This window comes from Aspergillus ruber, assembly GCF_000600275.1.
Source record: "Aspergillus ruber CBS 135680 unplaced genomic scaffold scaffold00026, whole genome shotgun sequence".
NCBI lineage: Eukaryota > Fungi > Ascomycota > Eurotiomycetes > Eurotiales > Aspergillaceae > Aspergillus > Aspergillus ruber.
This window is the reverse complement of record NW_024467322.1, coordinates 162,865-186,236: the sequence shown is the minus strand read 5'-3', so window position 1 is coordinate 186,236 and position 23,372 is coordinate 162,865. Positions and strand designations below refer to the sequence as shown.

At 49.1% G+C, this 23,372-nt stretch overlaps 9 protein-coding genes across 9 annotated transcripts; 5 read left to right on the top strand and 4 right to left on the bottom strand.

Annotated features, from left to right (window-relative positions):
• Positions 1-96: 96 nt before the first annotated feature.
• On the bottom strand, positions 97-3,847 carry rgsC (putative intermediate filament protein (Mdm1); the record flags this gene model as incomplete). The annotated part of the gene is made up of 2 exons (XM_040779236.1): positions 97-1,121; positions 1,177-3,847. The coding sequence occupies 2 exons, from the start codon at positions 3,845-3,847 to the stop codon at positions 97-99; spliced, it is 3,696 nt and encodes a 1,231-aa protein (XP_040636226.1).
• A 435-nt stretch (positions 3,848-4,282) lies between these two features.
• Positions 4,283-5,740, top strand: EURHEDRAFT_415301 (bifunctional phosphatidyl-N-methylethanolamine N-methyltransferase/phosphatidyl-N-dimethylethanolamine N-methyltransferase). The gene is made up of 5 exons (XM_040782650.1): positions 4,283-4,425; positions 4,489-4,528; positions 4,618-4,634; positions 4,754-5,180; positions 5,329-5,740. The coding sequence occupies exons 1-5, from the start codon at positions 4,377-4,379 to the stop codon at positions 5,396-5,398; spliced, it is 603 nt and encodes a 200-aa protein (XP_040636225.1). The 5' UTR covers positions 4,283-4,376; the 3' UTR covers positions 5,399-5,740.
• Positions 5,741-6,043: 303 nt separating this feature from the next.
• Positions 6,044-7,893, bottom strand: EURHEDRAFT_462153 (RXT2 domain-containing protein; the record flags this gene model as incomplete). Its single annotated transcript, XM_040784782.1, has 4 exons — positions 6,044-7,239; positions 7,315-7,468; positions 7,597-7,718; positions 7,821-7,893. The coding sequence occupies 4 exons, from the start codon at positions 7,891-7,893 to the stop codon at positions 6,044-6,046; spliced, it is 1,545 nt and encodes a 514-aa protein (XP_040636224.1).
• Positions 7,894-8,162: 269 nt separating this feature from the next.
• EURHEDRAFT_506192 (uncharacterized protein) lies at positions 8,163-12,597 on the bottom strand. The gene is made up of 4 exons (XM_040785856.1): positions 12,082-12,597; positions 10,325-11,909; positions 10,153-10,263; positions 8,163-10,087 (listed from the first exon to the last, which is right to left on the bottom strand). Exons 1-4 carry the CDS (start codon positions 12,364-12,366, stop codon positions 8,319-8,321), a joined length of 3,750 nt encoding a protein of 1,249 aa, XP_040636223.1. The 5' UTR covers positions 12,367-12,597; the 3' UTR covers positions 8,163-8,318.
• A 1,813-nt stretch (positions 12,598-14,410) lies between these two features.
• On the top strand, positions 14,411-17,579 carry EURHEDRAFT_415298 (alpha/beta hydrolase). Its single transcript, XM_040782649.1, has 2 exons — positions 14,411-16,246; positions 16,304-17,579. The coding sequence occupies exons 1-2, from the start codon at positions 14,434-14,436 to the stop codon at positions 17,227-17,229; spliced, it is 2,739 nt and encodes a 912-aa protein (XP_040636222.1). The 5' UTR covers positions 14,411-14,433; the 3' UTR covers positions 17,230-17,579.
• Positions 17,580-18,066: 487 nt separating this feature from the next.
• EURHEDRAFT_462189 (glutaredoxin) lies at positions 18,067-18,938 on the top strand (the record flags this gene model as incomplete). The annotated part of the gene is made up of 3 exons (XM_040784786.1): positions 18,067-18,141; positions 18,219-18,561; positions 18,628-18,938. 3 exons carry the CDS (start codon positions 18,067-18,069, stop codon positions 18,936-18,938), a joined length of 729 nt encoding a protein of 242 aa, XP_040636221.1.
• Positions 18,939-19,375: 437 nt separating this feature from the next.
• EURHEDRAFT_484613 (60S ribosomal protein uL6) lies at positions 19,376-20,906 on the top strand (the record flags this gene model as incomplete). Its single annotated transcript, XM_040785543.1, has 5 exons — positions 19,376-19,421; positions 19,744-19,791; positions 19,902-20,157; positions 20,266-20,443; positions 20,498-20,906. The coding sequence occupies 5 exons, from the start codon at positions 19,376-19,378 to the stop codon at positions 20,546-20,548; spliced, it is 579 nt and encodes a 192-aa protein (XP_040636220.1). The 3' UTR covers positions 20,549-20,906.
• Positions 20,907-20,922: 16 nt separating this feature from the next.
• Positions 20,923-23,175, top strand: EURHEDRAFT_415295 (triacylglycerol lipase family protein). The gene is made up of 4 exons (XM_040782648.1): positions 20,923-21,149; positions 21,208-21,338; positions 21,394-22,183; positions 22,240-23,175. Exons 1-4 carry the CDS (start codon positions 21,069-21,071, stop codon positions 22,969-22,971), a joined length of 1,734 nt encoding a protein of 577 aa, XP_040636219.1. The 5' UTR covers positions 20,923-21,068; the 3' UTR covers positions 22,972-23,175.
• Positions 23,031-23,372, bottom strand: EURHEDRAFT_184099 (uncharacterized protein). The gene has a single exon (XM_040777887.1). The coding sequence runs from the start codon at positions 23,264-23,266 to the stop codon at positions 23,090-23,092; it is 177 nt and encodes a 58-aa protein (XP_040636218.1). The 5' UTR covers positions 23,267-23,372; the 3' UTR covers positions 23,031-23,089.

The window sequence follows — 23,372 nt, the reverse complement described above, 5'->3', positions numbered from 1 at the left end:
TGATATCATCGCAATCTTCGTAGTTCTCATATACGGTCATATTTATCATCCAAGACAAACACCGAAAGGATAAGGTTATAAATAGTAACAGAAAATTCATGACCACCCCGGAACCACTCCCCCGAATAACACCAACACCAGTTCATCCAAGATAGTAAAGACGAGATGCGTATTGAGCCGTTGGTTATTCAACATAGCAAATATTCTCCTTGCCGCGCCTTGCGCATTTGCTCGTCCAACAACATTTCCTGCGAGATCTGGCACTAGCGTCGCCAGCACCACGCTCGCTTCAGTGCGACTCTTGGATTGCTGAGACGGCGTCCGCACGGTATTATGTCGCAGTACGCCATTCGGCCACATCGTGTCTCGTGCGAGATGGATGTATCGGAGCAACGACTCATCTTGAACGAGTGAGCGGGCTCCTTCGCGCACTTTGCGCTCGATAGTCCCACCCAGGAGCTGATGGAGGACTACGACCACGGCGCGGCCACGAAGCCAGTTGTTGCCCTTATTCAGATCAAAGGCTTCCAGGAAGAGGTCGCATATCGGCTTGATAAACGGTTCTAGTTCCCGGTCTTCAAATGCATTGAGCTCCGCCTCTGCTTCGGCAGCAGTTACAGAATCCTCTGCATTGACAAGGTTCGCCCCTGGTGAAGAAGCGCCAGCCTGGTAGCTGGTCGTCGCGGCGGAGATGAGGTTCTGCCCAGCCGTAGAGAGCTGGTCTAACACACCAAAATTGGCTAAGAAATCGTCCATGCCATCCGTCACCGAGTTATAGATCCGGGTAACCAGATCCTTGGTCTCGTCATCGCGAGGACGAATCTCATCGCGTGGAATGATGGCCCGTTGAGAGAGAAAAGCACGTAGGTCACGACTTCGACACACTTCCGGCAATAGCAATAGCTTTTGGAGGTAACTCTCCAACGCCATTCGTCGCTTTTGCAAAAAATCCTTTTGCAATTTCATCACCATACGGCGACGCGGAAATTCTAAGTGACGGACTGATGGGTATCTTGTGCGTAACTTGTGATGTAGCTCGTGGAATTCGCTGTAACGACGGGCTATAGCCCAGGATGCCGCTGGCATCTGCTCCCCTGCATTTCTCTGGACTTCAACCACATCTGTCAAAAACGTTAGTTAAGTCGTTCCACGGAGAGATATCGGCATGTTACATACATAGAGCATACTCTCGTCCATCTGGTTCCTTACCCACCACGATGGATTTAATTTGAACAGTCGACCGGCCATATAAGCTGTTGTCGCTCTCTTGGATGATATATTGTTGGCGCTGCATCTCTTTCCGATGACCTTCCCGCTGGATGCTAGCCTTGGACTTGCGCAAGATCCGCAGTTCAGCCGTGTTGTTGGTTAGCTCAGCTTTCCGAGTTAGCGCATCCACAACCGATTCCTGAGAGCCCAGCTTTTCGATCTCGGTGGTGAGCGCCTCAATTGCTTCTGTCAAACCAAGGTCTCCAGGGGCTGCTTCATGGACTTCATCAGCAGGGTCTTTGCCTTCCGTTCCAGCTGGCTCTTCGTATTCATCCTCGATGAACTTCTGCTGGTCCGGAAATAGGTCATCATCGAAAACACCCCGTCGTGGGGATTCATCGACAAGCCCTAGTGAAGCAATACTAGGTTTTGTTTTCTCATCTGTTCTGATTTCTTCCCGTGGCAATTCCACAGAGCTACGCGATGACTTAGTAGGATTCCTGCCGTTGCTATATAACTCAGGTGGGACCAAGTCATCATGGTTATCATCATGGTTTTCTGATTTAGCATTCTTGGGTGGTTCATCGGTAATAATATCGATCAATGCCGCCTCCATCGTCTCGATCACTTGGCTTTGACTTTTTTCGTGTTCTCCATTCTGCGAGTCTTTGCCGAGGCTGTGTGTAGATATAGCGAGAGGTTCGGTGTCATATTCATCGTCGAATAAAGGGGCGGAACGTTCAGAATCCAAAGAATTCCGGGGTGATACATCATCATCGAAGAGCTTTCCTGTACTCCGGACATCGGTTGATGAAACGGCAGCCCGACGCAGATCCTTCGATTTGGCTCCTGTCTGAGACATCGTACGGCCAGTCAAAGGAGGCAAGATCCGTCTTTCAGGCGCCTCGAGACTGGCTGTAGGGCTAGGCTGGTGAGCGGCTAATCCTCCCTGATTCAAGCCTTGATCCGACGCAAGGTACTTGTAGTACAGATCCGACTGTTTAAATCTAGGGTAATGGACATTCTCCATTTCCTCCAAGACCGCAGATTGCGAGGTCAAGATCACAGTCCGCGCCTGGTGGTACTGGTCTGAAGTCGCCCGTTTTCCCGCACTCAGAAAAGCTTTCACCATTCGGCGAGATCCGTCTGCGACTTTGATCTCAGGTTTTGTCAAGTACGTTTCGCTGATTAGTGCCATATCATTCTTATCGGCTGCGTTCCATGTCGTTGAACTAGGGGATGTTTCGTCTCCAAAGTCATCTTCAAGTGGATTGCGAAACCCGTCAACCACGATCCAGAACTGCACTAATGACATGAGCTTTTGACGGTCCATGAACTCCATAAAGTAAGAAAGACCAGAAGGGTCGCGCATTACGTCCGCTAAAGACATCTCATGAGATGCCGGTGCGCTATTGCGGCGCAAATGTGATGCATTTGCTGTGGCATGTGGAAATCTACAACCTCCGGGAGCTGAGAGTTTGAGCACCTTCTGATCCAGGACTCTCTTGCTCGTTTCCAAACGACGAAGATAAACCTGGTCTTGTCCTTCCACCATGCTTTCTCGCTTCAACTGGCTGGCAACAAGCGCTCTGAATCGCCGGGCATCCGAAAGGTTATTACATCTCCGAATTGCCCTGACAAAGCGCTCAAAGGCACGTTCCGAATCATGCGGTGAGAGCTTGGGAAATGAACGTCCATGTTTTGAATGGGGCATGGGAGACGCATGTTCATCTAAAGCAGCCCGAAGTTTTCGCACAGTTTTGCGATCATGGAGGGCTGTCCGTCCATATGCCTCCATCAATTGATTCCACGTATCTGGATCCGAGAGTGTAGATACAACTGGGAAGAGGACGGCACAGGCGAAGATCTCCCGGATTAACACAGCAACAACGCGGCTGTTGAGCGTATTCTTTGAGAATAACTGTGGGAGTAACCCAACGGAGATTTTCCGCAAGTATTCCTGTTCTGCCAGCTTTTGGTCGGAGAGGGACAGCGAAACCGCCGGGTGAAGACGTCCCTCACAGTATTTGCTCGCAATAGCAAGATCCAACTCTTCTGACTCGGTCACATTCCGTGTCAAATTCCGTCCCCGGACTGACCGCTCCGCGATATCAAATTCTCTGAGATGGGTGGTGAAGATGGGAAATATGCGCGACACAATTAGCGACACCAAATCCTCTGTCAGCAGACGATTATGAAGATTCCCAATCGCAACCCGAATCATTCGGTCCACCTCGTTGATAAACGCCGGGCTCGGGCTGATGTTTTGGTACCATGACGAGATAAAATCGCGAGTAATGAGTGTCAGAGTCTGATCAACTGCTTCCGACACGACAAATGATTGAGGGTAGATGGGCTTGGGATTATAGGTGGAGCATTGGCGAATTGCGTGGATTTCTTTGTGCCAGTGCTTGGGAGTGATGAATTCCAGAGAGGCAGTCTTCGCGCTAAATCTAGCGGTATCCCGTGTCCGTGTTGTCAGAAACATAAGACCCAGCAGCGAAGTAAAAGAGGCTATAGCGCCTAGAACGACCGCATAGCCAAGGTATCGCAGCACTGGGAACCATTGAACCACCAAACCCCATGCGATGAATCCTCCGAGTCCCCCCAGAACAACAAGGTTGCGACTGCGGGCCATTGTCCCCGGAAGTGAACGAGTGACTGACGTCCCATGCCGGTCAAGCAGTGACAATGAGCAGATGCGAAGCAATGCAAACCATTTTGGAGCAGCGACGGCTTATCAATTGTTCTATTGCGGATAACAGTAAACCAACATCGGCGGTGAGGGACTTTGACAGCTCCCAAGGTATGCGTTGGATGGGATATGGCTGTTTTATTGGTAGGATTTGAAATCCAGTAGAGGTTGGCAGGTTAGACAAAGCTATTGACCATGCAGGAAATAGGAATGAACGAGAGTGTGTTGACTGTTGGGAAATGCTTTAGTTGTTTTCGAGATGTCAAGTTCGGGGTCACGGGACAGCGACGTCATGTGCCGGCAGTACAGCCCGTGACAGTAAATTACGGAAGTATTGTATTCCGCCGCCTTCTCCTCATTTCCCTCTCTTGTCCCTCTCTTGTCCTCTTCCTCTCTTCTTCCATCTTCTCTTCCTTCAACTCTTCTACGTCGTCTTTTCTACTCTCTCACTCGTTTTCTCTAGTCGAAAACTATGGCTACTCTGACGGATTTCGTGGACTTCTCTCAGTTGTCCCTTCAGGGTATGTTTGACATAATTTCCGGTGAGATTCACATGTGATTCTAACTACGATGGCTATATGCAGTGACTGCGCTGTCCATTGCCTTCAATCCTATCTTTTGGAAGTAAGTCGGGCCTTTGTATTTGCTCAATAAATACTCAGATATCTACATGGCAAGCCTGTGAACTTCAATGGCTGACTCTGGTCCCTTAGCATTGTTGCTCGTGCTGGTTGGTTACTCCACCTTTTCCCGTGTTTACACTATGTGCAGGCATTGAAGAGAAACAACCTGCCATTCTCGTCAATCTTCAATAATTGCTCATACAATCTTGATCGTTTCATCTTGTAGAGTACCGGAATCACTTCTTGACTCGTATATTCGGTAGCCCCTATTATGGATGCTACTTCCTCGCATTCGCCATCTTTTCTTTAGGCATTCTGCGTGACCACCTCTACCAATTGGCTCTGGCTGACCAGCCTTACTACGCCCCTGTGCACCAACCGATCCTGGGAGCTGTCCTCTTTGGCTTTGGCTCCGTTCTCGTTTTGTCCAGCATGTATGCTCTTGGCGTCACCGGCACCTACCTCGGAGACTACTTCGGAATTCTGATGGATGCCCCCGTCACTGGCTTTCCGTTCAGCATCACCGGCTCCCCCATGTACTGGGGAAGCACCTTGAACTTCCTGGGAGTCGCTCTTTACCACGGCAAGGTGGCTGGAGTCGCATTGACGGCCGAGGTCTTCATCTTGTATTGGTTTGCTCTCCAGTGGGAAGAGTAAGTGTCCTGTCCTTTTTCTCTTGCTTTTGTTCACCCGACGCAACTTCCATCCGATCTGCCCGTGCAACCACCATCACCGAGATCGATTCGCGCCCATCGTTGAAGGACGTAGTGTGTCAAACCCACTGACTTTATACCGTTGTAGTCCTTTCACTGGCGAGATCTACGCCAAGCGCGACCGTGAACGTGCGAAGCAGGCCGGCAAGAGCCAGTAAATGGCAACCGGCCTGGCCTGTGAGACATAAGACCAGCACCATGTGCTGAAATACCGAGACTTATTGCAAGGTTAGATAAGGACTTCAACAATCCACAACCTTTGCATTTTCATGACAAGAAGCGTCAATCACTAGACGTTTTGACGAACTGCTTACGGGTCCATGAGTACAATACCACTGAGATACTATTAATCCTCAACGATCGATCAAAAATTCCCGGGATTGGTAGAATGATTCACCTCCCTGGAACGCTGTTTGAATATAGACAAAAAGAAAATTTGAGAAGACATCCTGTGTTTTGTATATATTCCTCTTTGTTGAAATAGCCACATTCCCCCCCCCCCCGCTCGGAAAAGTAACACCCCTGTGTACGGGATAGCGCTAAAGTGTCCTCCAATGGACGTTGCAAATTGTACATGACATGACATGCCAATAAAATATGGCACCCGAAAAGATAGAAACAAAATGACATGGTGCGAATCGTGCGAAATAGTGACCCAATCTTGGGAGGAGAAAAGTAACCAGAACACCACCAACTCCATGCTATGGACGATTTGAACAATGATTAAGGGGGAAAGAGGAGAAGACAAGAGAGAAGAAGGGTGAAGACCTTGTGCAAAGATGAATGGCGCTAAAGACGTTGCATCATGCCCTTCGACCTCGTCCTCTTTTGCCCGTAGCCCGACTTTCATCCACTGCTTCGATCTCATCTTCGTCGGCTCCCTTCTTGAGATCCTCTCCTTCTGCCAGACCCCACTTCTCGTGATCGTACCAGTCCTCGCCGTCGCTCATCTCGCCAACATGGCCCTCCGCCTTGCACCATTCTAGTACATCTTCCTTCATCCGACACGCGCGAAGTAGAGATTCATGCATGTGTTCAAACCCTCGGACTGTTTCTTCCTGCTTTTGAATGTACGACCACAAGAGTCGCCGAGTATCCTCTGCTTCGTTCGGTGGGAGTCCGTAATTGGGATCCGGGCGGGTAGAATCTGGAACAAGGAAGAGAGGATGCGGTGTCGGAAGACTGGTGAACGGATCATTGGACGGAGTAAAGGAACGATAACTGAATCCGTCTTCTTGCTGAGTGTTCGATGTGTTGGCCCATGCCCTAGTTGCTATCCGACGATATGGTACATGTGACCCATCCTGCATCTCTGCATCTTCTGCTTCTTGGGTATCACTTCGCGCATCCATGTCATCCGCATCATTCAATTTAGGTTTTCCATTGCTGGATGATGCTTCCTCCAATCCAGGAGGCTGGTTCTGATTGGGTTGTGCATTATTTGTGATATGGGTTCCATCCAGTTGTACTGTGCCCGGATGCTGGGAGACGTCTCCAACCGTTGTGTCAATCTCTTCCGATTTAGGTTTTTTGGTCTGTTCAGCATTATTTTCGTCTGGCTTCTTCTCATTATTCTCGGTATCCGTCATCTTAACTTCCTTTTCGGCTGGTTGTGATAGCCGGTCCTCCTCTCCCTGGACCGTCTCAGAGCCCTCCTGAGATATCGCGCCCGAGAGCGACTCCTGCGCTCCGTTCTTCTGGGCGTCGGAGCTTCCACCAGCAGAAGAAGCTGTTCCGCTCGTATTGAGCTCCGTGTTCATAATGCGAGGCTCGAAAATCCATCTGTCTTCGGATGTCTCAACCGTTCCGCAGGGCATCCAGGAGCAGTCGCCTAAAAATTCTCGGTAGAGGTTTCTTGCCCGCCACAGCAGGGCGCGTTCTTGACGTAATTTATCTTCAATCGCCTGCGTCATGTTCCGGAGTGCTTTGGATTTGTACACGTGGGACATTGAGGGGTGGGTAGGGAGTTCTGAGGGATGCTTGATGGGACACAAGAGATCTGTGATGAAATACACCTGTCAGCACCGCTATACACTATTCATAATGATATTGGTGAGATATCTCTTTTGCTTACGTTCAAGCGCAATTTCGGAAAATGGGTTCTCCTCTGCCGCTGCTGCATCTGCTTCAGAATCTTCGTCATCCTCATCGAGCTCATCGCCTTCTGAATCGTAGCGCACCGGGTTTGGTTGAAGGATGTAGCGTGTATAGCCCGCATGCTCAATCTTCTGTTCATCAGAAAAAGACCATCAGCAATTGTCTTTCCTTCGTTTGATTTTAGATTTGTGCACTTTTCGGGAACCGGGCCAAATTTGCGGACGGTATGATCAAGAGAAGGGAGAGAAAGCCAATATACCTGCTTATAAAGGTCTTCGGAATTGATGTATCCCAATGCGCCTTCACGCACATATTGCGCATTCGCCTTTAGCTTATTACCCCGATTCGTCGGTTGCGTGATAGAATCGTCCGGTCCGGAAACTGCGCAGGGAAGAAAAAGCTGTCAGCAATCAATCGCGGTATTGCAATGGTACAAATTGAATATATTTAAGAGACGAAATTAAAAGAATAGGCTCCACTCACAATCTTGCTCTTTGCGCAGGGCCCGTTTCATGCCCATGATGGTGTCTGCGATCAAAGCTGCTTGTGCCGCCATGGTTTCGGCGTTTAACCAGCGCCGGCTGATGAGACAACTGAAGAAAAAGAAATGCGAGGAAATTCAATGAATAGCACTCAGGTGTAACTAAAGCAATGCCGTCCACCACGAGTACTTAATCACAGCGTATACGGAGTGGTTGAATGGGCCAAGCAAGTCCCAGCAGTACTGTAGTACTCAGAGGTGAGGTGCTGCTACGGCTTCTCCGCCCGGTGGAATCGAAATCAATGAATGATCACCCGCCACTAGTCTATTTTAGGCTGATAAGGGCTACACGTGATATGCCCTCAAATGTTTCATAGTTATTGTTATTTAATCAAGTTTATTGTCCATACCGAGCCCTAGAGCTATGATAGACCCTGTTTCATAGTTTTCTTACAGTATTATATAGAAGCCACCGACATACTAAACACACACATGATCTTCTAGTCATCCGCATCCACCCACACCAGGATCCCTTTCTTGTCCGACCTCATTTCATCCGTGGGAAGAACCCGCAGTATCTTATTAAAATAAGTATCTAGCACAACCAGCTGTGGCTGGGTCCATAATCCCCGTTGAACCGCCAGCAGGTTGTACCGTACTGTGTGTCTGCTCAGCGGCGACAGTTGAACCACGGTCGTCTTCGGACCGCTGAATGCGAATTGTTCGCTGGCTTCCATGGTCAGGTTGAACGTGAGGAAGTGAGTCGACGGATTTTCCAGTATGTAGTCCATGTGAATCAGCCCGGACAGAATGTTAGATGCGATTGCTGAAGCCAGCACTCGCGGCTCACCCGCCGGTGCAACAAAACGAGGAATATCTAGGGTAGAGACGGTGGTAGCTTTGTCGACACCGCCTGCAAAATCTCTCCTGCGCCAGTGTATCTCCAATGCGAGATTGAGCGCTGTCGGTCGTCGATCGCCCAAAATGACTTTTTGCACGTCTAAAATGAACTGAGATTCTCGAAGTTCCTCGGGAGATAACTCCGGTGTCTTCTCTGGGCCAGTTATGATCTCAGAGCCGATATTGCAGGTGGTCCCGCCGCCTGCACTAAGCAACACCACAGACACCTTGTCGATGACCAGAGACTCCAAAGCAAAGGAGACAATCTTGGCATCAAGGCACCATTTCTGGTGTAGACCCCGAGGCTTCAATATGGGCCCATTATCGAGCAATTCATCATCAACATGGAAAAAGTCAGGCCATGGTTCAGGATGAAGGCGCGGAAGAAATTCATAGTTCGCCTCAAAAGGCCTGATAATAGACAATCCCACAGTCTCTGTTTTAATGATGGGAGTCTGGACATCGGACACAATGTGATATACGGCTGATATCTCCAGCTGATAGTCCGAGGCATCATTAGTGTCTGTCAGTACTATCGACAACTCTTTTTTAGATGAACGCTCCATGACACCAACTGGTCTCTTGATGAAGTGGCGGTCTTCCTCGCTGACAGTAGAGCTGTCATCTGTGTCCTGCTCGCCTGGGTTGTTTTCTCCGTCGGCCCATTGTAGCCTAGCCAAAGACTCTGGGCGGCCGAATAACCTTGTCTCGGCTAACACATCGGCTTCTTCTTCTTCGTCGTTGTGGATGCCGATGGTCAAGACTATTCGTTCGTTTGTATAGTAGGTATCCCTCAGGTTAGGTGTCGTAATCCGTATCTTGGGCGGCTTGCGCTTGATCCTGCATCGATTAACCTCCCGACCCTTTCCTACTCTTCGTTTTGATACTCCCTTGGGGGTTTGCTGCCACCAGAAGAATTCACGTTTGCTCTGATCTGTAATAAAATATGAGAGGTCAAACTTTTCTTCCTCGATAGACATCGTAATTGAAGCCACCCTGGCCTCGCCAGCCTCCCGAGGAATGCATGTCAAATTGACGACTTTGGTTTGTGAAGGTCCAATGGTCAAGTCGGCAATCCCCTTCAGTGTTGCTGGGCCGCTGTTGGGAGACTGGGCAGCGGAGAAATCAGTTGACACGCTAACCTCCCGAAGAGAGATTGACTCTATAGTGCACGGGGTTGTAATATCAGATTCAGCATTGTTATCTGACTGGACTTTGATTGGACGAAGACAGCCTTCAAATCCTATCTTGACGTCTGAAAGTCTTATAGGAGCAGCGGACGGATGAGCAAATGAGGATATAACAAGCTGGGCTTGTAGAGGCTCGCCAACATTCCCATCGCTCTTTTCGAATACCAAGCACGCAGTTACTGCAAGAAGGAGGGAAAGGATATCAGTATTTGAGTTCTGTGAGGGATCTTATAACATCACTTACTACTAGACAGGACGTCCTCGGCTCGTAGAACAACAGAAGGTTTTGGTTTATCTGTGATTTCTTCAAGACTATTATGGATATCGTAATGCCAGGATGGCCGATGGTGAAAAGCTAAAAGCACACCTGTATCAGAAGATCGGAATAGAGTTCCTTGGAACGCGTGATTTCTTACCTTTGCTAAGTAGCTCCCAGTCAACTCGAACAACCATTTCACTATCTCCCATTTGCAAGGCACATTCCTTCAAAGCCAATCCGAGCCTTTCCATAAGCGGCCACCAGCCAGAACCTCGCCAGCTGAGAGTCGGCCACAGCGGCCGCAGAAGGTTCAAGCCATCAGACCACGAGCCAATCCGCACGTATTCTTCGGCAATTTCTAGACTAAGGCTTTCCACTTTCCGCCTTTGGTTGCGCTTTGCGAATTCCCCTAGGGCGGCTTTCAAGGTGTTCAGGATTAACGAGGAATGGTCAAACCCCCTGGACCCCGGTAGAGGTGCTTCGACATGCGTCTCGGGAGCCAAGTACGTGTCATATAAGTAAGACTTGCTCGCAATCTGTGAAGCGGGTGACTGTCCTGGGGGTCGTCGGTCTTCGTCCGGAATTTGTAGCGCTAGAGCTCGTCGTTTGACTGCATGCTTTGCAGAGCGGTATAACCAATAGCCTTCGTGGTGAAGTTGCTCCCACGGGTAGAGGCCATCACCTGTAAAAGGTGGCTTCTCATGTGATGCAAGCGCGAGATATTGTTCCTGGGGGGAGATTTCCGCGTGGCGGATGAGCTCCGCCATGACCATTGACCACCTGGACTCCCAGGCCTCCCATCCATAGTTTCTCGACCCTTTGCCCCGCCGATTGACTATATCCTGCGTACGATCCCTATGACTGACCCATGACCGAACAGCTGCAGCAGTCTGGCTAGCCCAAAGCAGGCAGCGAATAATGCGAATTGCAAGAGAATCAGCCAAAAGGCGCGCATGGTTAAACCGCGGATTCCAGCCCGCAATTGTTTCAAAGACTTCCTGTCCAAATAGAGTCTCGTATGCGCTTTCGTAGTTTCTCAAGGCCGCATCCATCTCTTGCCGAAATTCTGCGAATATTCCTAGTTTGAATTCGTAGCGGACATGCCAGCCCTGTAATGACAAGGTTTGGGACGTCCCGCTGGTTGGCGGTGCCGTGGGTGGTGGGATGCTGCTCCTATTCCGCTTGCGCCGTGCATGTTTCGACAGGTCCCGGTAGTACTCGGCCACAGACGGCTGTATCAAAGTGAACAGGGACTTCGTGAACTCCTGTAATTCTTCAGATGTAGCATCTGGGGTGAGAAGAAAGATTGACTTCGGATCCAAGTTGGTCGCTCGCCGAATACTAGCTATCCGGTCGTCTGTATCTCCAATGTCATTTCCATCACCTTCTTCAGACAAAAGAACAACCAGAAACCTGGTCTTGTAGCCAGATGATTGCCATTCTTTCTTCAGTCCGTTTATCTCTATCTTGAGCTGGTTATCGCGAAGGGAGTTCATGTTCGGATCCAGCGAAAAGGGAAAGAAATTGATCACAGCGGCCGGAACGAGGCTCTGGTGTTTCGTGACCCATAGCGGATGAATCAGCCCGTCCGGGAATGTCGGGGAGCTTGGTGTTAACGGAGATATTGGAGAGTGAAGGACGAAAGATGGCACGCGCAGTATATCACTTTGTTGACCGCTTGAAGGGCTAGTAGGGGGAGATACCGGCGGGGGGTCTGCTTTGCGTGGGGGGAGCGTATAGGACTATAAAATGTCAGCATGGGACGGTTCTTTTTGTTTTGAATCCGTTGACAGTGATAGAGTCGAGTGGGGTGTTCTCTTCTTTGGATGTTCAACAACAGGTTGAAAGGGTTGCAACAACACAATCGGGATCCTGTCGCAATCCTTGAAACATAGGAAAGAATAAATAACCTACTCGTCCAATGCTCTTGACTTTATATCCAGCCCCAAGGAGTCTCTCATGATTATCATCTCTGAAGTTCCATGGAATCCGCGTCGCATTTTCGTCCAGAAGTACCCTCCGCAGCTCCTCCGCAGTCATACCGGTCACCGGTGGAAAATCCGAGCATATCTTCAAGCCCTTCTCGTGAAGAAGAGGGTAGTCGATCGATTCAGGCTCATCTTTAAGTTCCGTTTCGAGGCCGGAGAGCAAAACGAAGGGAAGGTTGTGGGAGACATAGTCGTCGGGATAGGCGTCCATTGCGGACAATGGAGTAGCTTCGCTGTAGCGCAAGTCACCGCATGTCTAACTCCGAAACGAGATATGGGCGGAGAATAGGTCAGGTGGCGGAGGTCAAGCGACGAGGAACCAAGCAATCAATCACTCAGTTGGGCAATTATCGGGGGAGTAGGCGGAGTGTTTGGCTGGAGTGTGTACTTTTCTGGGTGGAAACATGCATCCTACGTCGATGCCAAGCCTGCCACTAGCGACTTGATATGTATAGTACAGGGTGCAGGAGATTGAATCAAGCAGTCAATATCAATTATATATGTAGTTATTGCTACTGAGTTTGAAGTATATGGCATTACTCTTTCAATTATTTTAATAAATGAGTGCTATTGAATTGTGCATATCAACCTTCTACAGTGGTTGTACTGAACGGCACCAGTATATATCCTGAAACAGTACGGAGTACAGTGTCACAACCGTATAAAGTAACATCGCCAAAAATCATGTTGTTGATAGCACCAAAGAAATACCAACATTAAGAAGTTGTCAACAGTGATCACCAGATTCAGCATGAACAACAATGTGATGACCTGCATTAATTCATCCAAAGTCGTTGGATACAAGCCAATCTGACAAGTGGGGGACGAGTGCCAAAGGAATATGATATATCAAATCCAAATAAATGACTGACATAGACCAGTTAGGTCAAGAAAAGTTTCTTCGCCGTCTGAATAATCGTCCTTTCGCTCATTTATAAGTGCGTTTCAGTGCACAATTTACGGAGAAATATGTATTCTGTGCGGATGGAGTACACTCGGGGGATTTCAACGAATGCAGTCTACAAACGCTTGTCTGATGATCCCGCCATATCACCATCATAAATGCTTCCCAATACTCCTGGAATATTAATAGCAGCTGACTGAGCAAATCATAGAATCACCGAGTCCAGCGAGGATGAGAGACCATTAAGAAACAAGGACAAGTCCTTCTCTATGAAAGTAATTATGGTATGGTAGAACTTAAACGGAAGACTCCGTCAATGGCCAACTCTAAGTCGAGGAGCGTCGTCTCATTAACGAAAGATTGAGGGGGACAACAAGCCTCCCGTGGTGGCCAGTGGCCTATAATCCAACTCCATAAGAGATTCACTGTTCACCCTCGCTTCAATATTCATTGCAACGTGCATTGTGAAGACACGTTAGGAAGAGAGGGGCAAAAAAAAAAAAAAAAGAAAGGAAAAAGAAATGTCCCATGCAAGACAATTTTCCCTCCCCTGAAATTTGGATCTGCGAACCGTCCAGCGGTAATTGAGAGAAGTCAAATCTGATTAAATGGAAGATAACCTGCTCAAGGGGACCGGAATATTGGTCTTTTCGGAAGATGTTCGTTTCGCATAAATTACCCTAACCATCCGTTGCTGTGATTTGCTGGTATAGGTGGTCAACAGATGACTCTGTGCCTCTGTATGGAGTACGATCACTGCTTAAATGATTTTAATGCCCCTCAATCCCTCGTGGATCGTTTGAATATTCGCGTGGGCCTTGCTTTTTTATTTTATTTTATTGCTTTTTGCCGTTGATCTCCTTTACCAGCTTACTCTGTACAGAGTAATTGCACTCACATACAGCAGTGTACTCTGTACTTTGTACCGTTGCTCCGATACTACTGCAACTCCGTCCATCCCACCTCCCTTTGTTCTTCGAATCCTTCGTTCCATCGTGCCTGCATCTGTCTGCAAGGAATTTCGTTTCTTTATTTGCAAGGGACGCTAAGTTTAATCACTGATCGCGGTTGGTTGGGTCTGAGATAGGAGAGTCGCGGGCCATTCTCACCAACCACCACCACAACCAACCACCACTTGCGCCAGCCCACCCGGATCGAGTCCCCCGTTACTTGATTGGCAGCGCCAATTGTTTTGGACGACTGCATAGGATCATGCAATCCCGCATTCGTTCTTTCCGCGTATCTTAGCTTTTTGTCTTTGATTGTTGTTCTCGTGTTCGGAGTTCCCCTGGGCCTGTCGGAGTCCTGCGCGGCGAGCAAGGCCTACCCACTTAACCCACCCCCCCCCCCCCCCCAGAGTCAACAAAGGGCGCAATGGATCGCTTCCAGCACACTTTGGCACCCATTGCAGCGAATGGCGTACCTGCGCAGTCAGCGCTGCTGGCACGGCGTCGCAAATCCCTCCCTTCGCGAGCTCACGCGGCAAGGAAGAGCCCCTCGACCGTTGACCCAGCATCTCCTGAAGTTATTTCGTCGTTGATCTCCTCCCTCTCAGCAATCTCCGTACCCGTCCAAAGCCATTTTGATAACGTGCCGCGCATCGATCCTGATATCCCTTCTGCTCCCAGTTTTCTCCAAACCGAATTCTGCATCCCGGACTCGCCGCCGTCATCGTCATCGAATGGACCTGGTTTTGGCGTGACGTACGGGGCTCAAAAGTCACCAGGCGAGCCACCAGACAGTCCTTACTTGTATCCAAATGATGCGGCCGATGCGCCCGTCGTTCGCATGGCCAGGGCTCCGCCATCTCCCAAGGTGAAGACCACGTTCGACCCACCCGCGTCGCCCATACGGCCTACGTCCAAAGGCTCTTATACGTCTACCAGAAAAGCATACGAATGTGCTACATTCGGAATTATCAGTGCAGAACCGCCACCGCCGCCAATTTCGACGGCACCTAGCATCGCATCATCAAGCTCGGAGGGTCGGAGGAGTCTCAAAGACGCATTGGGTCTGCTAAGAAAAACCTCCCGGGGATCCATCAAAGACAAAGAAAGGAGGACGGATCAAGTGCGCAAGACGACCAGTTACAGCGATACCATGAGGTATAACGCCCCCCGCAATCGGGCGAGCATACGCTCCATGTATTCCATGGTAGATGCTACCGAAGAAAGACGCCCGTTTAGTGTTGGGAGGGAGGCACGAACAACGAATACTGCCAGCGCCCCTCCCAGCAGAGATAACCAGTCGCTACAAATCCTTAAGGAGCCCGCGCCTGGGGGGATTGGAAGTGGTCGAACGATTCCTGCCCGCGAGTCCTCATTACGGCACAGTTTCTCTTCCAGCACGAAGTACCACCGTTCGACTCGTCACAGGCGATATTCTTCAGTTGGCGACAAGAATGCTAAATCCGACAAGAGTGTATTTGAAGCGGACAATAACGATGCTGAACAAGTAACGAAACGAATACAGCAGCTGAAAGACCAACAACAAAAGATCAAATCTGAATTAGAAACAGACAACACCCCAGACAAAGCCACCAGAGAAGCCACTGAAGCGCCCGTTGAGCCGTCTGCGCCTTCACAGAAACCAATTGAGATACACCAGGAAGCTACTAGCCCTGCCAAAACGATTCCTGTGGTCGACGAGAGTGCACCAGCCCCAGCGGTTTTGACGGGCAAAAGCAGAATGATGCCCTCGACGGGGACACCGTTGTCATCCATGGTGGATCAACCACAATTGAAGTCGACTGGGCAATCACTCGACAAGTTGGACCAGGCGGACAGACTTCATCACCGGCAATCTTTGGAGCCATTGACCCCGACGAAGCGCCATAAGCGTTCTCCTTCTGACCCCACTTCCCCAGTTCGCGCATCTGTCGCGGTTGATCGCCCGTCAAGCGTTGATTCAATTGACGTCGCGGTGTCCGACTATGTCTCTTCACCGAAGTTGACGCAAAAGATTCCTCACCCAACCACGGGCCGGATGATCGCGTTCTCTGAAGTCGGAGATCCTAAAGGGCATGTTGTACTCTGTTGCTTGGGTATGGGCCTTACGAGGTATCTGATGGCGTTCTATGACGAACTGGCACGGACTCTCAAACTCCGACTCATCACTTTGGATCGTCCTGGTGTTGGCGAAAGCGAACCTTATATGGATGAGACGGGTACACCTCTAGGCTGGCCCGGTAAGTAAACTATTCCGCAAGCATGGTTGGAACATGGCAGCTGACTGATTGTGTAAGATGATGTTGCGGTTGTTTGTAACCACCTTAGGGTCACCAAGTTTTCACTACTCGCTCATTCTGCTGGGGCGATCTATGCATTAGCCACAGCCTTAAGAATCCCGCAGCATATCCGCGGCCGTGTTCACCTGCTGGCCCCTTGGATCCCGCCGTCCCAGCTGTCTAGTATTGGCTCGCATAAGGAGCCTGTGCCCGCTAATGCTGTGCCGTACTCGCAAAGAATTCTTCGTGCTTTGCCGACATCAATCTTAAAGGTTGCCAACTCCAGCTTCATGAGCGCGACAAGTGCTAGTATTACCTCGAGCCTGCCAAAGTCTCCCCGAAGGACTCGATACCGGACAACGATGAAAGAAACATCCAGTAACGCGGCCCCGGCTAAGCCCCCCCAACGAGCGCAGTCTACGATACGCCAGCAAGGCGATGAACTCGAAGCCCTGGAGAACATAATGCTCGGCGTCTCTGACAAGCCATCCCTCAATGCAAACACTGTGGAGGCTGACCGTGAAGCCACGATGACCGAGGAACGTGAACGTCAGATCGACTATGATAATCGGCTAACCCATAAGATTTGGGAGCTAGCGACCATGAATGCGAACCCGGCAATTGATTTGCTGATATGCCTGGAACGTAACCGGCCGATTGGATTCCGTTATGTTGATATCACCCGAGCAGTGGTGATCCACCATGGAAGCAAAGACACTCGAGTTCCGGTGGACAATGTCCGGTGGCTCGGGAAGACCATGCGGCGATGCGAAGTCCGGATCCTCGAGGATGAAGGTCACGGATTGATGGCATCTGCGGCTGTCATGGGAAATGTCCTGATGGAAATCGCCAAAGAATGGGAAGACTGGATGATCCTAGTTCAAGGCAAACGGAAAGCGACGACAGCAGCAGCAGCGCGATCCGGTATTGCACACCGAGTATAAGCCATTCTTGTGGTTCAAAGAGGTACAAGCTGACGACCTCATTGGATCTTCGACTCATCATCCGATGCCGCTGCCGGCTCTGCGGTCATCGGCCATTTACTGCCTAATATTCCATTGATATCACTATCCTGACTGTTACAGCATACTACACTCCTTAACTCACACCGTTATATACAGTCCGTCGAAACTTATGCCTGTTTCATTTTTGTTTTTTGTTTGATCACGATACCATCTGCTTTTTCTTGTGTCTTTAGAGCCAAATACCCAACTTTTTAGCATATGTAGCGTTTAACTTAATTTATAATAGCCTGACACTGTATTGGCCAATAATTTTTTTGCTCCATCTCAGCACTCTGAGCTCCGTACTCTGTACCTGCCATTCGAATCCTGCTATGTATTGAGGAAAAAGGGAGGGCTGCGCTTATGCTCATGACGTAAGACGCGCGGCTAGTTATCGGAAAATTGCCAAATCCAGTATGTAGTATGCCCCCTACAGGAGCGCACCTCCGCGCCAGTCCTGTTTGACACTTTCGACTTGTTAGCTAGGACATACATTCTTATCTTTCCTGTTTATCTGACTCGTGTCATATTTATTATTTCACTGGGACGCACTAGCCAAGAATCTCAGTTGCATTGCCAATGCCCCGTCGTTGTTATCGGTGCTCCTTATCCATGATCACCAGGTTGTCATTGACCTCTCCGGAACGCACGATTGAGCTGTTTTCTTCTCAGGAACGGATTATATACACCTAGTTGAACGCATCAGAGTGTTCATATGTGCGCGCGTCTGAATTGAACAACGTCCCTCGAGCATAAGTATCGAAACTACACTCCAAGATGATTCCTCAGCGACGACTTCGGCCTCTGTTCATTGCTATGCTAGTATTACTAGTAATACTCTTCTACTATTCGGTAAACCGATCTCTTTATCATGTGACTGCTTGGCCATACTCGAACGGAATGCTAATCGGAAATGTGGCCTATTCCAGGGAGACGGAAGCAAGATTCAGAACCAACGGTTCTACCGGTCTACGGTGAAAGCGATTGAGGCGCAGAGACATGCAGAACACGAAGCAGCCGTCGTGAAAGCACAGCCCGATCCCAAACCGATTGTTCCAGAAGCGCCAAAGGCAGAGGTTCCGAAGGCAGACACCGGTAACCCCAAAGGAGACAGTGAAGAGATGCAGGAGATACCTATTGCGGGGAGGACTAAGATGACCGTTCCCAAGAACAAGGATAATGCGCCTAAAAAGGAGAAGGAGCAGGCTCCTGAAACCGATGACCACGCGGAGGCTAAGGATGAGTTGAATGCTATCCTGAAACGGGCCCCAAGTATGTCCATCTTATCTATTCCGTATTGCTGGACAATGCTAATTATGTTTCCTTTTTTTCGTCCAGTCATCGTCTTCTCGAAATCTTACTGTCCTTTCAGCGCAAAAGCCAAGTCCATCTTGCTCAAGAAATACTCTATTGTTCCGGAGCCATATGTGGTCGAGCTTGACCACCACAAACTGGGACGAGCACTCCAGAGCGTTCTAGGTGAAAGCACCGGCCGCCGTACCGTACCGAATGTTTTGGTTAACGGAAAAAGTATTGGAGGAGGTGATGATGTATCCGCATTGGATCAAGAAGATCAATTGGCTTCGACATTGAAGAACCTCGGTGGGAAGTGGATCCAGGAGGTCACTCGCAAGAGTCAGGAGGAATGATATTTCCTCTCGAACAATCTTATTGATAATTGATCGCATCGGCTCTCTTTTTGGTCGTGATTGTATGCTGGTTTAGGGCGTTACGGTTGGGCTGGTATTTTGGAAAGACAAACCCATTTTGTATACCATTGGGAGTTATGGACGGCTATGTACTGTAATGTTCCTATAAACGACAATTCTTTATTTATTTCTGTTACTATGCTTGCTTGGCCCTTCCTACACATTCTCCTTGTAGGGGCTTAAGTAAGCCAACCCTAGAGCGACTGCGCTAAACCGGATCAGTCAATTAAGCGACGCACAACCCGCCCGCCTTTGGATTTTCGGTCCACTACCGCCAACGAGAGAACCTCCAGAGGAATTTCGATCCTTTCGACGACCGACCGCACGACGACTTCGACAATTCTCCCCTCGGACATTCTACAGCCCACGCAGTCAAGATGCGGTACATTCACTCCGAGGAACGGCTGCCCATCCCCGAGAATGGTGAGCATTGCGCCAGTTTTGTGTGTTGAATCTTGTGTCTATTCCCTGGCCATGTTGGTGTGAAAGGGGAGGGAGAGAGAGAGAGAGAGAGAACGGCCCCGGTGATTCCTGGACGACCTGGACGAGACAAACGACACTGGATGGAAAGATCAACGGAATGAACGACCAGACGATCAGAAAGAGCAATGAAGCACCAAAAATTTTGTCTTATCGCAATGGGGTTGCGCCAGGACGAGCCGGGGGGACTCTTGTGTGAAGAGGGGAAGAAGACACAAGATGGGCTTATTGAAATTTGATAACTGATTACTATTTCGCTGTTTAGTGAAGGTTCACATTCGTTCGCGCATTGTGACCGTCGAGGGCCCCCGAGGTATGCAACCAATTCCCCATTGCCTTATGCAGCTCAGATAGAAGAACAAAACCATCTTCTGAGCTGAGCGGAGATTGGCACTTGGGATTCGCGACTGACACGCCCTCTAGGCAAGCTCGTTAAGGACCTCTCTCACATCGCCGTTACCTTCGGCCGCCCTGAGAAGAATGTTATCTCAATCGAGATGCACCACGGTGCCCGCAAGGGTGTCGCTACCCTCCGTACCGTCCGCACCATCATTAACAACCTGATCATCGGTGTCACCAAGGGCTTCAAGTACAAGATGCGTTATGTTTACGCCCATTTTCCCATCAACGTCAACATTGACAAGAACGCCGAGACTGGCCAGTACGACGTTGAGATCAGGTATGCGCCAATTTGATCACGGAGGACCAGTGGAATTCAATATCAGGAAGAACACTGGGACATCTCCATGCTGGGCATAGATTTTGACTGATGGGTTTTCACCAACAGAAACTTCTTGGGTGAGAAGTACGTCCGTCGTGTGACTGCTCAGCCCGGTGTCGAGGTCATCACCTCGCCCAGCGTCAAGGATGAGCTCCAGCTCTTCGGTAACTCCCTCGAGGGTGTCTCCCAGAGTGCCGCCGACATCCAGCAGATCTGCAGAGTTCGGAACAAGGATATCCGGAAGGTGAGAACGAACACCCTAAGCATTTTGAAATATGACCGTCGCTGACTCTTCCAGTTCCTTGACGGTCTCTACGTGTCGGAGCGGGGCAACATTGTCGAAGAGTAAACGGTTTGACGGAGGTGTCCGCCTGGGTGGGTAGATTTAGGATGTCTGGAGAATTTATGTTTCGCCTACTTGCACTAGGGAAGAAGCAACAAAAGCGAAATACAAAAAGAACGGACCATGGAAATATCAATGCCCTTTTTATTCTTTTTTTCTAATGTGTCCATGAGAATGGCTTGTATGAGCTGGGGTGAGAATACAGGCGTGTAGAGAAAAAGCGATTCGGCTTATGAGCAATTCAGTCTCTTAATATTCATTCCTCATTCTTATCTACCTGGAATTATAGGAGTGCATCTACTCCTGGTACTTCTGTATGCGCCGCGACTAGTTACCAATACGACCGCGGCTGACATAACTGCCTTTGTCCAACCTCACTTCACTTTGTCCTACTTCTCTCTATCTCTCGGCTCTCGTTACCTGCACTTACCTGCACGACCAGCAAGTGACATTTATTTACCCGAGATATCGTATATGAAAAGACGCAACACTTTTCGCCTGTAAATGCCGTCCATCCAGCGCCAAAATGGAGTCTTGGGCGACCATTTGCGGTCTGTTTGCGGCCATTGTCAGCATGGTTTTGGACGTTACGCTGTTCTGGAGAGATGTAAATTCTGTTTATACTGAGTTTCTATAACTATATATATCTGCTGATTGTTTGCTAGAAACTACTGTCATGGTGGAGGTCCAAGTCCCCTCGAGATAGACTGCTACATCGTTTGAAGGCAGCTCAGACATACGAGGAATGGGAAGAATGCGCCTTTGAGCTGGACGAAGTGTTAGGTACAGACGTATGGTATGTGATATTCTCTGATGGACTTATCTCTGTCGTACTAATTATAGTGGAATAGGCGCCAGAACCCAGCAAACCGTCATTATGACTATCGACTCATCCTTGGGCGATTAGAGGCCCTCATGAGCGCCCGAGAAGATGAGGATATCCTAACTCTTGCTAACCTCCTTCGTTCTGGCCTCGTTCGCAATCTGGGCAACATCTCCTCGCCTAAACTCTACGTCCACGCCTATGCAGGCACGAAGCTACTTATTGATGACTATATCACACAGGTAGCGCTCTCCATCCAACACGTCACGACGTTGCAAACAGCCCCTTCGCACGACAGCAGGTTCTCGTCGCAGGCCAAGTTGGAGCTGTTACATGATACCCGCCAGGCGTTCGGTCGTACGACTTTGCTCTTGCAAGGCGGGTCAATATTTGGACTGTGTCATCTGGGTGTGGTGAAAGCGTTGCATTCTCAGGGTCTCCTGCCTAGGATCATCACCGGGACGGCTACTGGGGCTCTTATTGCTGCGCTCGTTTGTGTTCATACGGAAGATGAGCTGTTGGCCTTCTTGGATGGTGATGGTATTGACTTGACTTGTTTCGACTATCGCCGGCGAACTTCGTGGGGGTGGTCTGATAATGGGTTATTGGGGACATTGTTTCAACAGATGAAACGATTTATCCATAAGGGGTATTTTCTTGATGCACAACTTCTAGAAGAATGCGTGCGAGACAATCTGGGCGACTTGACCTTCGAAGAAGCTTACGCGCGCTCAAAACGCATCTTGAACATTACCGTTGCTACGTCTGGCAAGACTGGGATACCAAATCTGCTCAACTACCTAACTGCGCCGAATGTGGTACGCAGAACCATTCATGTTACCAATTTTTGCGACTTCCAGCTGACATCTCACAGTTAATCTGGTCCGCTGCAGCTGCATCAAACTCATCTTCAGTGACTAACCAGCCGATGACAATATACTGCAAGGATGAGACCGGCTCGATTGTTCCATGGCCACATTCACAAGATGCAATCTTCCGGCCATGGTTTAATGTGCACTACAACGACGGAGAATCACCATTGTCCCGAATCGCCGAATTATTCAATGTTAACCATTTCATAGTCTCGCAGCCCCGACCATATCTTATTCCTTTCCTCAGTACAGAACTAGATCTCCTGGACCGACGACAAGCAGGCAAATGGAACATCACCCGCTCCCTAATGCGTCTCGTCACAGCCGAAATCCGTCACAGATTACGGCAATTAGACTACCTAGGTCTCCTACCACAAATAGCAGGCCGACTCCTCATTGAAGAAACCATACCAGGACCAAACTTAACTCTCGTTCCCGACCTCTCATTGAGCGATTTCGCGCAGCTTCTGCAGCGATCCAGCAAAGAAAGTCTAGCTAACTGGGTTCTGAAGGGCGAGAAAGGTGTCTGGCCGGCTGTGTCCGCGCTCAAGGTCCGTTGTGCTATTGAGATCGCGCTGGATAAAGGGTATCAGATTGTTCGACGACGGGGACCAAGGGAGACCTCGCCTGTTGCTAGTATGAGTGGACCGCGTCGTCGTCCGAATGAGGGGGCTGTGAGGAGACGAAGAAAGAGTGATTTTGGGTTTGGGAGGAGTACGAGTACGTTGGTATAGGCGACCTTGGATTGCAAAATACTAGGAGTATGGTTGAAATGATGACTCGAATATATTCAACAATACGGTTTATTATACATGATAATAACAATAATGAACGCTGGTCGAGCCTATCAGGTTATATATCTCTATGCTGTACCACACCGCACCACTTATACACAATCTTGCGAAACAAAACAAATATAAATATGTATTGAAAACAGAGCAGCCTTGATCGTATATAAAAGCATAAGCCCAGTGCAAGAATACAAAGCAACACAACAAGCAATTGAGTATAGACTGATAATTTAAACATCAAAACAAGTATAATATCTCAAGATAAACACAACACAACTCCTGGAAATCTAGAATATCCAATTAGAAATTCAAAAAAAAAAAAAAAAAAAAAAAAAAAAAAAAAA